The sequence below is a fragment of the Ictalurus punctatus genome, chromosome 11, assembly GCF_001660625.3.
Source record: "Ictalurus punctatus breed USDA103 chromosome 11, Coco_2.0, whole genome shotgun sequence".
NCBI lineage: Eukaryota > Metazoa > Chordata > Actinopteri > Siluriformes > Ictaluridae > Ictalurus > Ictalurus punctatus.
Window position 1 is genome coordinate 14,790,048 of NC_030426.2, and position 16,061 is coordinate 14,806,108.

General features: G+C 38.0%; 1 protein-coding gene across 11 annotated transcripts in view; it reads right to left on the reverse strand.

Annotated features, from left to right (window-relative positions):
• kif1aa (kinesin family member 1Aa) overlaps positions 1–16,061 on the reverse strand; it is a 67,133-nt gene that overhangs the window by 8,590 nt on the left and 42,482 nt on the right. For 7 of the 11 annotated variants that reach the window (XM_053683661.1, XM_053683671.1, XM_053683665.1 and 4 more), the window contains 14 exons: positions 15,623–15,776; positions 15,374–15,464; positions 15,163–15,281; positions 15,021–15,076; positions 13,162–13,270; positions 11,093–11,159; positions 10,914–10,998; positions 10,703–10,812; positions 7,060–7,082; positions 3,497–3,520; positions 2,971–3,085; positions 2,576–2,709; positions 2,249–2,310; positions 892–1,037 (listed from right to left, as the gene is read on the reverse strand). In XM_053683661.1, coding sequence (XP_053539636.1) covers positions 892–1,037; positions 2,249–2,310; positions 2,576–2,709; positions 2,971–3,085; positions 3,497–3,520; positions 7,060–7,082; positions 10,703–10,812; positions 10,914–10,998; positions 11,093–11,159; positions 13,162–13,270; positions 15,021–15,076; positions 15,163–15,281; positions 15,374–15,464; positions 15,623–15,776 — 1,295 coding nt within the window. The remainder of the gene's footprint in view (positions 1–891; positions 1,038–2,248; positions 2,311–2,575; positions 2,710–2,970; positions 3,086–3,496; positions 3,521–7,059; positions 7,083–10,702; positions 10,813–10,913; positions 10,999–11,092; positions 11,160–13,161; positions 13,271–15,020; positions 15,077–15,162; positions 15,282–15,373; positions 15,465–15,622; positions 15,777–16,061) is intronic. The other 4 variants (XM_053683672.1, XM_053683669.1, XM_053683667.1 and 1 more) reach the window with 1 other exon arrangement.

Sequence of the window (16,061 nt, forward strand, 5' to 3'; positions counted from 1 at the left end):
CTTGAATGTCTACTCTTGGTTTGATCCCTGGGTTCCACTGCATTTGTTGTTAAAAACACGAGGACCAGAGAGCTGTCTATGGGAGAAAAGCAAGCCATTTTGGAGCTGAGAAACAACAGAAAATCTATCAGAGCCATTAGACAAGCAATATAACTATTTGGAATGTCCTGAAAAAAAAGATACAGCTGGTTTACTAACAACTTGACAATAATCAGATTGGCCATGGAAAACAACAGCAGTTGATGACAGAATGACTGAGAGCTATGAACAAAAACTTAAAAACAACACAGGGCAGGGCTGAAGGTATCACAATCCACCGTTCAAAGAAGACTTTGAGAGCAGAAAAATAGAAGTCATACCACAAGATGCAAACCACTCATCAGCAGTAAGAATCAAAAGGCCAGATTGGAATTCTCAAAGAAATACAGAGATGAGCCAAAAATGTTCTGGAACCAAGATTAACCTCTACCAAAGTGATACAAAGGCCAAAGTGTCGACAAAGAAAGGATCTGCTCATGATCCAATATATACAAGCTCATCAATCAAATATGGTGGAGGTAGTGTCATGGCTTGGACTTGCATGGCTGCTTCAGGAACAGGCTCACTAATCTTTATTGATGATGTAACTCATGAGGATAGCAGCAGAATGAATTCGAAAAAGCCTATAGAAACATTTTGTCTGCCAATTTACAGAAAAATTCATACAAATATGATTTTTATACAAAATTTATACAAATTTCAAGTGAAACTCAGCTGATGTACACACACCATCAGGAGGATCCCCAATGATGGTCTATCTAGGTTTGATTTTATACCAAGTCGGTAGATATTGAGAAGCATAAGGCATGCATGTGTGTATGTTATGGTGTTATGGTGTGTTGTGTCTTGTACCTCCTGCAGGAGGCTGAGCTTCTCCAGCTCCCACTGATGGTCCAGGATGAGGCTGTCACTGCGGGGCCTCCATCCAGCCAAATTCTCCTCCCCTCGCACATACGCCACGGATGTGTCTAACACCCGCCTGCGCCTCCGCTGCATCCCTACGAAACAGCACAGCTATTTAATGAGACTCTCCAAAGTAATTATCATCCTAGTTAATTCATTCAGTCAAAGTTAATATATTAAGAGCTTAAGAGCAAAAAAGGAACGATCCTAAAATCGACCTTGTGCACAACATTAAGATGGTATAATATATGAGGACTGGGTGTAAATCTGTAGCTTTAAGTATTCTTGTCTAACCAGGAACTGAAAATGGTTACATTACAGGCCAGAGCACCACAGCTGAAAATTGATTGATTTCATGATTGGTGGATCTGGTGAGCCTCAGACAGGCATTGACTGCACTGGGTTTGCAACCAAATGGATGGTCCATTATGATTCCTAAATGAGAGTGTTCATCAATTACACACACCTCAATCATTTACAGAGGTGACAACATCTATGGTTTAACCATAACATTTATGATTTTTGCCCGCCTTGCTATGGTAATATAGGGGACAGCTGAAAACTATGCTTTCTTGTTTTGTTTTGTTGTTGTTTTTTTCAAGTAAATGGAGCAGTCATACCAGATACAAATAAAATTCACCCATAAGAAAAGTCAAGTCATTGAAAAGGAAAGAGCATGGGACCTAAAAGACATGCATAGTCCTCTGGCAGAGTTTCTGTTTCACTTAGCACTGACTTTACTTTACATGAGCCTTGATCTTGTGAGTGAATCGAAAACAAGAAGCCAGTAATGTAGTATCTTGGTCAGTAAAAAATGGAGGACTTGTTATATCACATCTGGTTTCAGCTGTGATATGGCTGCCCTGTACTGCATTAACCACTAGCCAAATCAAATATAAATCACTGACACTGTCACATTCCCTCCAGTTTAGTGTCCCTGTATAAGTTCTTAGTTTTCCCTATTTAGTTGCTAAGCATCTGTGGTGTATAGTGTCTTGTGTGTTTGGTGCTATGGTCACCTAGCTATTGTTTCACTCTTCTTGTTTTGTCTTTGTTTGTCCTCTATGTCTTTTCTTTCATTAAGACATTTGCTTCCATCTCCATCATTTTGTGCCATGCTAATTATTATGTAGCCACAGAGCCACAACAACAAACATTAACAGTACTGTACCTAAATACATACTATATATATATATATATATATATATATATATATATATATATATATATATATATATATATATATATATATATGTACTGCTGTTAATTATTATACAGAAGAGAGAATGGAGGGCTGATGCTTTACCTGGGCTGCCTGCGTCTGCCAGGTGGCACAGACTGAGCTCATAGACTCCAGTGATTCGGTTTCTACACAAGAGATGAAAAAGATGCAAGAAATCCATAATGACATATAATCAAGAAACAGAAGTATGCTTTCAGTAAATGATTTTCCAAAAAAAGTGTTTTTTTTTTATGTAAATCTTGTAAAGCTTGTACTGTTTTTATTGTAGTGTGTGTGTCTGTGTGTGTGTGTGTGTGTGTGTGTGTGTGTGTGTGCGTGTGTGTGTGTGTGTGTGTGTGCATGTGTGTGTGCGTGTGTGTGCTCTAACAGAATGAAGCAAGGTCTGTTTACCCTTCCGATGGCCTCAAGCTCCCGCTGCTGAACAAGTTCCTGATGGAGCGTGAGGCTGAAAGCTTCGCATCTCGGGAATAAAACACCATGGAGAAGTCTTTGGTTATTACTGTAGGTTGTGTGCAGTTCTCCATCTAACAGAGTTGGAAATCATTTTTAGACGACTTGTAAGCAGTTTTTTAAAATCAATCTGAGAGTGCTAATACAGGGCAAAAAAGCTCCCTGTTAAACCACAACAGGTAATACCTACAAACTGAGATTCCAATTTTTTTATATTTTTAAAAACATATGGTAAATCAAGATTGTTGCAATAATCATGAATATCCACTCCTATAAATAAATTGCTATCATGAGTACAGGCTAATATTAATAGTGGAGTGAAAGTCGATTGTTACCTCCAAGTAAGCAGACAAAGTCATATAGATTTTCTCCCCATATGGAGTCACTCGGTTCAACAAGAGTGAGTTGTGCATGGATGAATCCCAGGCAGCTTCAAAGCGGTAGAATGTCCTACACATTACATTAAGGGAGATTTAGTATTATCATTTTCTAGTCAAAATGAATGGCTTTAATAAGTAGATAATTAAACATAATTTAAAAACTATTATTAACATAGCAGAAACTGAGGCACAACAAAGATCAATCATTGCATGTGTTATTCACATTAATAAGCAGAGATCTTAAAGCATTATTTTAAGATCGCAAAAGTGATTTCAAAAAGCCACTGATTACAGGACGTTAGCATTACAGAATTACAGGATATTAGCATGCCAAAATGAAAAATAGTAATAATACACCAAACACGTAAGAGCCTTCCAAAAGAACACAATCACTAATATGATGAAGAATGACAAAATTATTATTATGGAAAGAAATGATGAAAAGAACTGACAGGGGTGGGTGGGTGTGGGACAATTATACCTAGGATCAATTCCCAAGGAAATGCTTTGTGTGGTAGAGGAAAAAAAATCAACAATATGATCAGAGGCAATGGAGGAGCCATGGGCAACGAGGCAAAGGCACAATCCAAGTTCTCATGACTGTCCCATAATGACATGAAAAATGTGGTCATTCTCATTGAAACTCCTCGTTATGCAAGTTGTCATCACAATAAAGACCTATATATTGCCTCATATCTCTTCCTAATGACGATTACAATACAAATTCCTGATGAAAAACCAGCCCATCCCAAAGTATAATTAAGCAACTGTTCAGAATTTACTGCTCTGCTAGTATTAGATCTTGTCTGACTTTCATGAGAAAGTATGAGATGAAAGCAGGATGGGCTGCGTCTCTGGAAAAGACCTTTTCAACCCTACTGCTCCTCTACTCTGATATATGAAAGTCTCGAATTTTCAGATAGGTTCATGTATATTTCTGGCCTTGTTCCAATTGTACACTTATGACTCTGGGAGAAATGTGGGTGAGGATGAGTACTTGTGAAGAATAAGAGAGATAGGGGATCAGATGGAAATGCTGTACTTTAGTGCACATATTAGTCCATTTCCGACTCTGAATCAGAGCTAAAATTTATTATTTTGGTTCATTTGATATTTGATTTCATACTGCACATAATTAAATGAACCAATAAACCGAAAAGCAAAAAAAAAAAGTTCTTGAGGGGCATATAGAACTGAAATTATATTTATAAATCTCTTTTAATCATTGGTCAGAAATAAAGTGATGGTAAAATTGCTAATCAAAATATCACCTCAGCACAGCGAACACAGTGCTGGTACTCAATAAACTAACAGATAACTATATAAAAAAAACCTAATTTGAATACACTTTGTGTATTGTAACCACTGTTTATTTCACTCCTTTCGTTTGTCTAGAACAATAACATTTCTACAACACTACAGCTCTGTCCTTTGGCTCAGTTTAGCAGCTCAAATCTACAAAACAATTCTGCCCTCAACTTCCTGCAGTCGGGTCAATTCAGAGTCGAATCACTTCCTCAATGCAATCAAATTGCATTATAGTTCATTTGGAATCAAACTGAGACCGCCTTGGTCAGACTCTCTCGGACCAGTACAATTGACATGCATGTCTAAATGAACCACACAGAGTGGGAAAACACACCAGGGTTTGATTCAAATTGACTAAATGCAGCAACTGTGAAGGCACCCTTAAATGAAGAGTACTCTCAAACACAGCTGGACTGAAGAGGAAAGAGTAGTGTGGGACAGTTTCCATGTGATGACCCCAGCTCCTCAGGAGCTGGAGGAGAAGAAAGAGAGAATCTGGAGGAGACATCCTCACCTGTTACGCTGCTATATTCGTTTGTGCTCTCTCACACTGGAACTCTGTCTCTCATGTCACGTACTCTCACACATGCTTACTCATACACCCACATACACAGACTCACAGATCTTCATTATCATCACCACAATCATCACATTTGAACACACAAACAAATGAGAGAGCCTGCGAGCCTGTGGGAATGAAAGAGCAACTTCACGTACACACACAAAAGAACAGGGTTTACTCAGTGTTTATCCTTCTAAATATTTTTCACTTCATCCTCTCCTATCAGGTCGTCTGACCTCTAAGTCACGCTCTTGGCAGGGAGTGCAAGGAAACTATCCATTTTACACTCTTTGGCTCCACTTCCATCGAGAGCCTAAATGAGATTTGAGAATTGTTCAGTGCACAGGAGTGAGTTAGCTTTGAAAGTGCTACCATTGAGGTAATGGTTCCATGGCTTAGCTTTTAGTGCCCTGGCTCTGTAGGCCTCTCTTACAGCCAGGCGCTGCTGCAGCTTTCTGTTGTCGCTAACATTTAAAGTCATTTTTTGAAGTGTGTGACAGGGTGTAGGGGCATAAATGCTGCCTTCTTTACTGTTGCCAGAGTCACATGTGTTTGATGAGAGTGCTGTGATACTTCTTATAAGCCCCATTGCACTTTTACTACCCACCTCCACCCATGCTGAGCACCATACACTGGGCTTGGACTGGAAATTACAGTTGTTTTGCTCCATTTCCATGGTGCCGTGTTTATTTGTTAGTGCTGAAGACTGGACAGATTGACATTTGTGGTGCTATTCAGTAAAACAGTAACATGAGTAGACAAACTAATTTATTGATTAATTTTCAGTGAATCTTCAGTGGTCAGGGTTCACAGTGGATCCTGAGCCTTTCCTGGGAACGCTGGGCGTGAGGTGGGAGTACAATCTGGATGGGACATATGTCTTTTGCAAGGCACCATACACACACACACACACACACACGCGCACACATGCACACACACACGTTCAGACCTACGTCCAATATAGTGTAGCAAATCCACCTACTCGTATGTTTTGGGAGGGTGGGAGGACTTCAGAGGAAAAACATAGGGGCATGGGGAGAATATGTGAAACTCTGCAGCAATAACCCAAGCTCAGGATTGAACTCGCATTTCCTGGAGCTGTTCCACCATGCCTTATACTCAAGTTTTATACTGAAAGACGCTTCAGATGTTTTCGCCTCGCGAAGGTGGAAGGCATAAAAGGAGGCTGATGAAAACTTGCACAGCACTGCCCACTAGTGGTGCAATAAAAACCAGAGGCATATTTGAAGAAGAAAAAAAAACAATTGGTGCACACTGGAGTGTTGACCTTGTTCATGATAATAACTTACACTGTAAGTTGTAGATCAGCTCACACCATTGGGAAGGAGAGCCGAGCATGACAGCTTACATATGAGGCCACAAGTCATGAAAAGCCTGCAGCATGTGAGGCCTGATTCTCAATCACTGCCCCACACAAGAGCACCCGTGTTTTACAGCACAGCTTTGACATTTGTTGTGGAAATCCATCAATGCTGTGGTACAGACATAATTAAATCATAAATCGCTACCCAAGAGATGTGTTCTAGATGTTCCAGAACAGTAAATTTTACATGGGTGGATCTGTGAAAAAACAGTGACTCATTACTAAATGACACAGATAACTAAAAAGCAGCTTTTAAAACTTTAATCCATGTTATGACTTCTTTTTAATAGTCTGTGTGGGAAGTGTTCATTTCTCACATAAAATCAAACCAGAGTTGTGTTGGTTAGATGTAGACACTCTTTCTATAACACAATATATATATATATATATATATATATATATATATATATATATATATATATATATATATATATATATATATATATATATATATATATATATATATATATATATATATATATATATATATATCTCTACCACACCTCCTGCAAAGATTCAGGCGAGATGCAGCCCATACAAAGCCAAGCCATGCATTCCACAGCCAACTTAATGTCCCACAAAACATTCAGGCCGGACACGCACACAAAAACATTTCCATAGGCTTAGAAAGAAAATGGGGAGGAACCAAAAGAAGGACTCAAAAATCAGCAACAAGAGTGAAAAATGGAAAAACATAAAGTACAATGGAAAGTACAATGGAAAGTGACTCAATGATGCCAAGAGAGATGAATCAGAAAATGGGAGGATAGGGATTGGAAAAACAATATACCTAGGCATGTCCGAATCAAGAAACTGTCTGCAAAAACACAAAACAACATTCTGTTAGTGGACTTGAGGGCAGATGTTTCAGCATAAGCATCATCCATGATGTTATTGGTGAAGGTTTGTTGTAGACACTTAACCGGCTGTAAGGATACAGCGGCCATCTTGATAATGGTTCACTGAACAGAACAGTACAGTCAGCACAACTGGCTAAGCCTGGGTATTAGTGGCTGGTTCTATCTTCTGGGTTACTCCTTTGGCTGTGGTCAATGAGATTATGTTTGATGTAAGGATTGTGGTTACACTGTAAGAGAGGAGGTCATGACTGCGTGGGAAAGGAACTCTGAGATTAAGCCTGTCAAACAGAGAGGAGTGATTTGTTTTTTTAAGGGCGTATTTACTAAAAGACAAAGAGATATACATATTTATATCACAGTGCGGTGTACTCTCAAATCCTAATTTTCATAAAATTGTGTGACCCCACCCCACCCCACCCACCCCCTTATAGCACAGCTCTGACAATAATTCCATCACAGGATATATTATTCTGCTTGTAGTACATTCTAACTTCTATAGTAGTAGCTAATTTACACAGATGCTCTGCATAATCTAAGGCTAATAATAAACATTGTTAAAACTGTGTTGTTATTTAACAAAGAAAACATATAACTGTTGAGGTGAAGTTTTCTGTAAGGAGACTGTCAGCATTTTGCAATGGGGAGTAATTTTTCCTCCATGGGTGAGTCCCAGGGACAGAGGATTTTGATCTTTCTCTGTAACATGATAAGCTGCAGGGGTTTTTTTTGGTGTTGTTGTTTTTTTGTTTTTTTTTAATCTTATTAACTTCTAAAAAGAGAAAGAAGGAAGGCTGATCATGGAGCAATTGTTTATACGTAGCTGCTATAATGTAAGTGATAACAGGAACAAACTTGTTTTGCAGATGTTCCACATTAAATGTAACTGTAAATGGTTAAAAATATATGGCATGTTGTACACTTACAAATTCAAATTCCTTAAATTAAACCTTTCTTGGCAAATAACTGTAGTATAAATAGGAATGAAAAGTTTTGGCATGTGTTGTTATAGGAAAATAATCAACTTCACATCAGGCCCCATCATACCACTGTATTTGATTGTTTTCTCATAATAGCACACTCCCAAAATGCTTTATCCCTTACATAAAGGAGTAAATAATCTTGGTAAAAAATTCCCAAATATCACAGCATATAATGATGTACAGCACAATGTCAGTGCATGTTACAGCTTATGTGATGCTGCTGTAAGTAACGGCACAGTGAAAGCTAATGACATAATTTGCATTTTACTCTGACATGAAGTGTGAAAAGTTCTCACATCAACTGGACTGCTCATCATGCTATGAGTTACACTAAGATCAATGAAAGTAGGACAAGCTGGTTTCTACCAGGTGTGAGGATTAATTTACCAGGGATTTTTGTGTTAGTGCTGTTGTTTTGTTAGTATTGAATGAAATACAAACTTAATTTCTACAGGATTCAAACAATGATGTTTAAAGTGTTGCATGCAGATCACAACCATGCAATGGTTATCAATAGAGATGCCTGGCTCTCTATCCTCAGAGTGGTCAGTGTTAGTAGCGTCTGAGTGGTGGAAAGGAAACCGGGTGGAACGGATAGAGACAATGGATGAATGGACAGATGGAAAATGGATACAAAGTTACACAGCCAGCAAGGAGGTGAACTAGAGAACCTTCAATGTATTTTATAATCCACTGGGGATTAAGCCATTAAAAGATAGCAGGACTGGACTTTTGTTTGTCATAAGCATGTGACTGCTTTCATCTAGAATCAGAGAATCGCATTCTGGATACAAATGAAACTTAAAAGGGGAACAAATTGCTAACACATTATTTGAAAGATATGTACATTGGGCCTTCATAACACATTCATAAGCATTGTGTGAATAATGTAATAATGAAATACTCTATTTATAGCTACATCAAAATCTGTCAGTGTCTACAGTGTGTGAGTGCAGTTAATGAAAACCTATTTATTTGTCCTGTTCTCTCATGCTTATGAAGGTGGTATAAAGGACCTGTGCTAGTACCCTCTTAATAAAGTGGTAACAACAAAAGCATCGGGAACAGGTGCGCAAGTTCTGTGTCCAAAGCTTCCTGACCCATAATCCTTTGGGTCCCATCATGCATCAGGCACTAACAAAGGTTTTATGCACCAGCATCAACAGCCTTTCTGTAACCCCATATTTGACATTATGTGGGCTTAGGGAAAGTGTGTGTGTTGGTCATATTGGAAATGCTGACATGCTAATGAATCTATGTGAAGTCCCACAGGCCAGCCATGACAGCTCCAGCTGCCAGACACCATTGCCATGCAGAGGAACATAAAAGAGTCAATACATCTTTCCTCTCCAACAAAAGTTGGCACTATGGCCAGTGCTGTGTGATTCTGAAGTGCTCTCTTGAGTCAGGCCTTTAAGAGGTCCTTGAAACACAACTAGCACTGTATCATTTCTATCTGGCAAAAAATAAATAAAAGAAAAGAAATTGGCTTTTGAAGTGATCACATTTAGGTTGTGCAGTGCACCACTTGTCAACGCTTTGGCTGCTTATCTGACATTGGATGCCAAGGCAGAACTGACAGGAAATAAGGAGCTGCATAATGTGTAGCTTGTCATGAAAGAAAAATCTGCTCAGCTTAAAAAAGGCTGAAATGCTGAAGTGAAGTGAAGTGAAGTGAAGGTCTGCTGCTCTTGGTGGTTTATCAGTGCATCAGTGAATTCTTAGAATTCTGTCATTCAGATTGTCAGTAAGTATTAAGGTTAAATGAGTGCTACATCCCATTTACTTACAGGATTACATAAAAATAAAACTCCCAGTCAACCTTCTCGAACTCTGAATTATAAAGTGAAGTACCATAAAAGCACCCACTAATGACACTTTTAATACATGTAGATACAAGTACTTTATGAATGTGTGTGTGTGTGTGTGTGTGTGTGTGTGTGTGTGTGTGTGTGTGTGTGTGTGTGTGTGTGTGTGTGTGTACATGTGAGCATGTGTGTGAGTGTGTGTGAGAGAGAGTGTGTGTGTATAAAAAAGAAAAAATTCTGAAGTATGGTTTAAAACCTATATACCAGTGTGTATGGAGTGATGTGGATACACCTCCTTCGAAGGCTGAATAAAATGACTTAGAGCATGGACAATAAGTCATTTTGAGATAGCAGCCAATAAATATAATGCCAGCAATTAACAGAATAGTAAATCTTTTTTTTTTTTTTTTTATGTATGACTCATTATGCCATCTAATATATAGAAATATCTGTACATGGTCTGCATAACATGGGATTTAAGGAAATAAGCTTTATAAGAATGTATAATATGGTGAGATAAAAAAAAAAACAACAACACTGGAACTAGAACAAACAATGTAAAAATGTGAAAAAAATAAACCAATACTTATATCAATAATTGTTTCTTTTGACCTATTTTGGAAGTAAGAAAGTTATAGTTGGAAAATATCTGACAACTGACAAATTGCCTGTGGTGGCTGGCCTTAACAGTCTCTTGTTTATGAGCAAAAGGCAAAAACAGCATTTAAAAATAATTATTAATTAAGATTATTTTTAAGAATCTCTTGATATTATGATTCAGAAACCTGCCTGTCATCTGGAGTTGGCTGGATGTATCCAGCAGACAGGATGTTAAGGGACAGGATGTTGGGGTCGATGATAGTCTCATCTGCTTCTGGTGTGCTTCGAATGCGGCCTGGAATACAAACAGATGCTTACGTTCTCTGCATTTTACCCACTGAAATTGCCACCTTCACTTTAAAATTACAGGACTGGAGGAAAGATACAAGAACTCACCTACAACCAGCTCACGAACCTCTTTCCAATTAATGTCACCCCCTGTCTCGTGCACTATAGTCACTGTCACTCTTCTTTGGATTCCCTGTGGGAACAAATATTCATCTAGTCTATCAAGAATGTTTTAATTTTGTTTAAGTGTGTGTAAGAAGTAATCTGGATCGGTAAGAAGAGCAGACCTGGTGTAACAGGAAGGTGCCATGACAGGGCATTCCACCTCTGTGGTCCACTGCAGCAGGTATGTAGCTATGAAAGAGAAGAAAAGCGTATATTTTCATAAATTTGCAACCGGTTAAAAAAAAAAAAAATGCAAAACAGAATGAGCCTCATTTATCAATCGTTGAGTAAATTTTTGTGTGTAAATGGTTTTACATGACAAACCAAACTAAATAGTCCCACCAGAGTTACAAAATTTCAGTAACAGTGATTTTCTTCTTCCTCAGGCGAGTATGTTGACAAATGCCAATCACCTGTAAATTACCAAGCACTTTCACAACACAGCTGATTTAAATTTAGTGATTCAAAACAAAAAATTCAACAAAAGACAATGCTCACAGAGAGCTGAAAATGACAAAATGAGGACTAAACAGTTAAAAAAAAAAAAAGCACCCTTTTAAAAGCCATTGCAGCAAGTTGTTAGTTCCCATAGACACACAATAACTCTTCCTCCATTTATAGGGTGCCATTTCTTTTGTGCTAATTGAAAGGCTAGTTTTAATTCATGAATTAATTTAGAAATTTAATTCAATTTAATTTAATCGGAATTTCATTTTAAAACTGATTGCTTTCCTTCAAGTAATTAATATTAAAAGTTCACAAAATTGTCACAATATTTGTAATATGTCATTGAAATAAATAAGCAACTTAAACTTGACAACAAGTCAGATATAGCAATTCCAACAATTTTCTGTACCGCTTATCTTACACAGGGTCACGGGGGGAGAAACTCCGGCCACAAGGCAGGGGACACCCTGGATGGGATCCCAACCCCTCGCAAGGCACAATTTGGAAATGCCAATACTGCACATGTCTTCGGACTGGGGGAGGAAACCAGAGTACCAGGGCATGGGGATACCATGCAAATTCCACACACACAGAGGACAGGCGGGATTCGAACCCTGAACCCTGGAGGTGCAAGGCAAAAATATGCTAACCACTGTGCCACCATATGCCCCCTTTAAGGTTCACATTGATCAGGCTCCTTATATATAAATTCACACAAACTCTTGTTGGATACATACATTTTTCCCCAAATAACTGAATTTTCATGAATACCACATTTTTGGCGTAAATGCTCCTATGAACAATTTACAAATAAATCCATTCATATGCAGATTTATAAATGAGGCCCAATGTCTGCATATAAAACTTTAGAATATGAAGAAAGTCTGCCATATTTACAGACATGCTGCATGGTGATTGTTCAATTATTTAATTTCATTCCTTAACATGGGAGAGCTGATGAGTATGATTTCCTTTATAGTGATAATTCAACCAAAATTGAAACAGAGAACTAGAAATGAAATCTGTTCACAGAGGCATGAATGCTCTCAAAACACCACATATCATTTTAGTGTTTCCTGGATCAGCCAAGCTAGTAAAGCTAAAGCTATCGTCAGCTGATAAGATGAGGTTTGGAGTGTCTTCAGATGACATTTGGCTAACTAATATCATTCAATCAAAAAGTTGAATAAAAAATGTTATATACCAATTAAATTGGCACTTTATTGTCACCCAAATCAGTTGCAATGTATAGTTCCCCCTACATGCGTGGGCTAAATGCAAAGAATGAAACCAAACTATGTGTTGAGGAATAAAGTGTCTGTGGCTTCAGTATGGGTGCTACTGTTGTTTTTGCTACCTATTTTTGTAAAAATAAATAAATAAATATATGTATATATATATATATATATATATATATATATATATATATATATATATATATATATATATATATAAATTACACTGTGTAGCTTTAGTGCAGAACAAACTTCTAGCAGAATTATTACACCAAACATGTCTTGGCTGATCGACTAGATTGAGGCAAAGAAAGAATGCAAAATATATTTTTAGCTAAACTATTATTTTAATTTAATCCTCAACACTGATACATTAATTTCAGACTGATGCTTCATTTTAGCACTGTTTCGCAATGCTCTATTTAACAATGAGTTTGATCCTCTCCTATTCAACCTATTCTCCTCAACTCTCAAAAGTGAACAGATCAAGACATTAGAGACAAACTCACTCTCCATTGGCCTCCAGCTCGCAGATCTCAAATAATACCATTAGGTCGTATTTACAGTGGCAAGGTCCGGCTGTGGGTCGTGTGAGAGTCGTCAGTTTAGTAGCAGGTACTGAAAGAGAGAAAGAGTGTATTTCAATTTTGGGGCAGTGTATTAGAGTGTATAAGGGAGTTTATTCACTCACAAGCTGGAAAAGAGAAATTTGTTTAAGAGATGAAAGAAAAGGAGAGAAATATAACAATGTAATTGGAAGAAATGAGGCCAGGAGATAAAACAATGTTAGAAAAAGGATCAACTGGGAGCCTAAGGGTAGAGAGGAGGGACAAATTCTGTGTCTGGATGATCGATCAGTCATCTGAATGACAGTGATCCTTTCACATCTGCAGTTTTTTTTTGAATATTCAGTGTCTGAACATGTATTTTTAGCTTTTTATATCAAACAACATATGAAGTAAGATATTTTATATGACTGGACAATTAGGAAATATACTCTACTTCTTAAATTGATTTGATGAAAGTAAATGTGTTTATCAATATTACATTAGAAGAAAAAAAAAAAGCAAATGTTAATGGACTACTGTAGCAACAAACCCACATTCATCCCAAATGTGACACATCTCATACATGCAGCACAGGTTCAACAGAGGACACAATGCTAAACCACACGTGTGTAGAAGAGTCCATATGTTCAATTAATATGAAGGAGTGAGAAAGAGCTGGACAAACACACCAGTTATTTACAGGCCTGAGGAATGTCCATGGACCAAAATGTTCTCTCATTTATGCAGTTATTTGTTCAGTAACATTCAAATGAAAGTGCAACGCTAGATATGACTATATTAAAATTCAAGATTATGTCAGTTTAAGTAATGGGAATGTTTTTAGGAAACTAAAATATATGTAAATAGTTTGTTTACACAACATATATGAATACTGTAATTAGACTTTGGTCCAGACTAAAACAACTGGTTGGAGACTGGTTGGGAAAGATGTTCTTGGGCCACTTTCACATGAACCCACACAACCTCAAAACTTAGCGCTGCATATTATCATTCCTAGTGCTTTCAGTTGTGAGAAATATTTTTTGATGTATATGTCTATATTCTTTTGAGAAATATAATTGGACAAAATTGAATGAAATAAAAACTAATTCTCTCAGAATCTCCTGAAAATATCTTGGACACCACTGTATCTCAGACAAGTTTTATAATAGCAACTGAGTATTACAACAGTTTAAATTATGTGACTGAAGCATGAAAAAAAAATCTATTTCTGTGAAGTTAAACTGGGTTGTAACCAGCTTTATTCAGCCAGGTGCAATGCCATTAACTGCATTAGATGAGATGAGAGCCTTTGTTTCAGGGAATTTCTCAGACCTCGTACAAACATGACTGTTACAAACCCGGCTTCTGAGCTTTAATTACTGAACAGATAGAGAGGGGTGGGGCTGTCAGCTTGGCTTGCCCCTCCCCCTCTAGAAGGAAGGAAGCTGCAACCCCCGCTGCACTGAGGGCATGCCCTGAGAGGGAATCCACCAACGCCCCGTTGAACACATCGGGCACCAGGTAGCGAATCAGCTCCAGCGTCTTCTCCCGATCTGACGGGGCATCGCTGTCTGCAGCTGAATTCCCACCCCGAATGATACACAAGTGATGTGACATGGACCCCAAAGCAACAAAAGGTGACATACAAAGCAACACAACTACTGGTAAAATGATAAAGCTCTAGTATTATTATGACGACAAGGACAACATACAAAAACCAAAGCGAAGCACAAGCTGCCATTTTATGGGGCTGTTGAGTGTACAATGCTTGAATATAGCATAAATATTATTACTAAGACTCTTATGGCTGCTCTCACCTGGTTTGGATAGAGGCATGACTCTTGGGAACTGTCTTCTGCATGGACGCAATGGGCTAATGAGAGAGACAGACACTTTAGATTGACATGCAATAAGAGGAGAAGGCAACACAAACAGAACATAATGCCAGGGAATAATAACCTGATTAGGTCCTTGCACAGTGGAGGAAAGGGCTGTTTCTGATAGTGACCAAACACTTCAAACACGATTGGCTGGGTCTTTATGTACTCCACAAAAGACTTAGTGACCTCCACTGCAATCTGAAGAACCATATACACAATGTTGTCCTTTCTATGCAAAATATTTGATGGTGAATTAAATGCTTATAAAAGTTTGTGTTGAGGAATCTTACATTTTGCACATGATAGAAGCCCAGTGGTGGACCTCGCCCAGTGTTTTTCAGCGGCTCTGTGGAAAACGCCTCGTCATGCCGATGGATAAAACTGAAAAAAGAGGTAATAAAAAGCTCTGCAGATCCTACATATCTTTAATGAAATGTATTCTTTTAGATACCTACATACTTTCAGTAATCAGCATTAAGACACTAGATCATTAAAGAGTTTAATAGAATTGTTCTGTTTGAGAGAACATATGGACATACTTAAACTGGCAGAAGATGTCTGCATACTCAGCAGAGATGCTGGATGCTTGGAGCACGGTGACCCTGAATGTAAAGAGCTCTCCGATCTTTAGGTGGTCCAAAGCACCATCCAGAACACCGTCTTTCACAGTGCTCTCCGGATCTTCTGGGTCAGCTAAGAAGAGATAAAAACAGAGAATGAGGAAGCTGATACACATTTACATACAGTGTAAAATGAACTGGGTTTCAGAAGGCTAATATGTAAAAGGAACATATTAAACAGTGAAATCATTACACACCAGCCAGTTTCTTATGTATTATTACAGTTTAATCACTGTTATTACACCAGACCAAACAAAGCAATACACAATAGTAATTATACTGTACAAGGAAAGATGAATCTTAGTGCAACTTCTGAACTGCTTGCTCTCATGTCCTAATGGGACTCTAAATGAGAGCT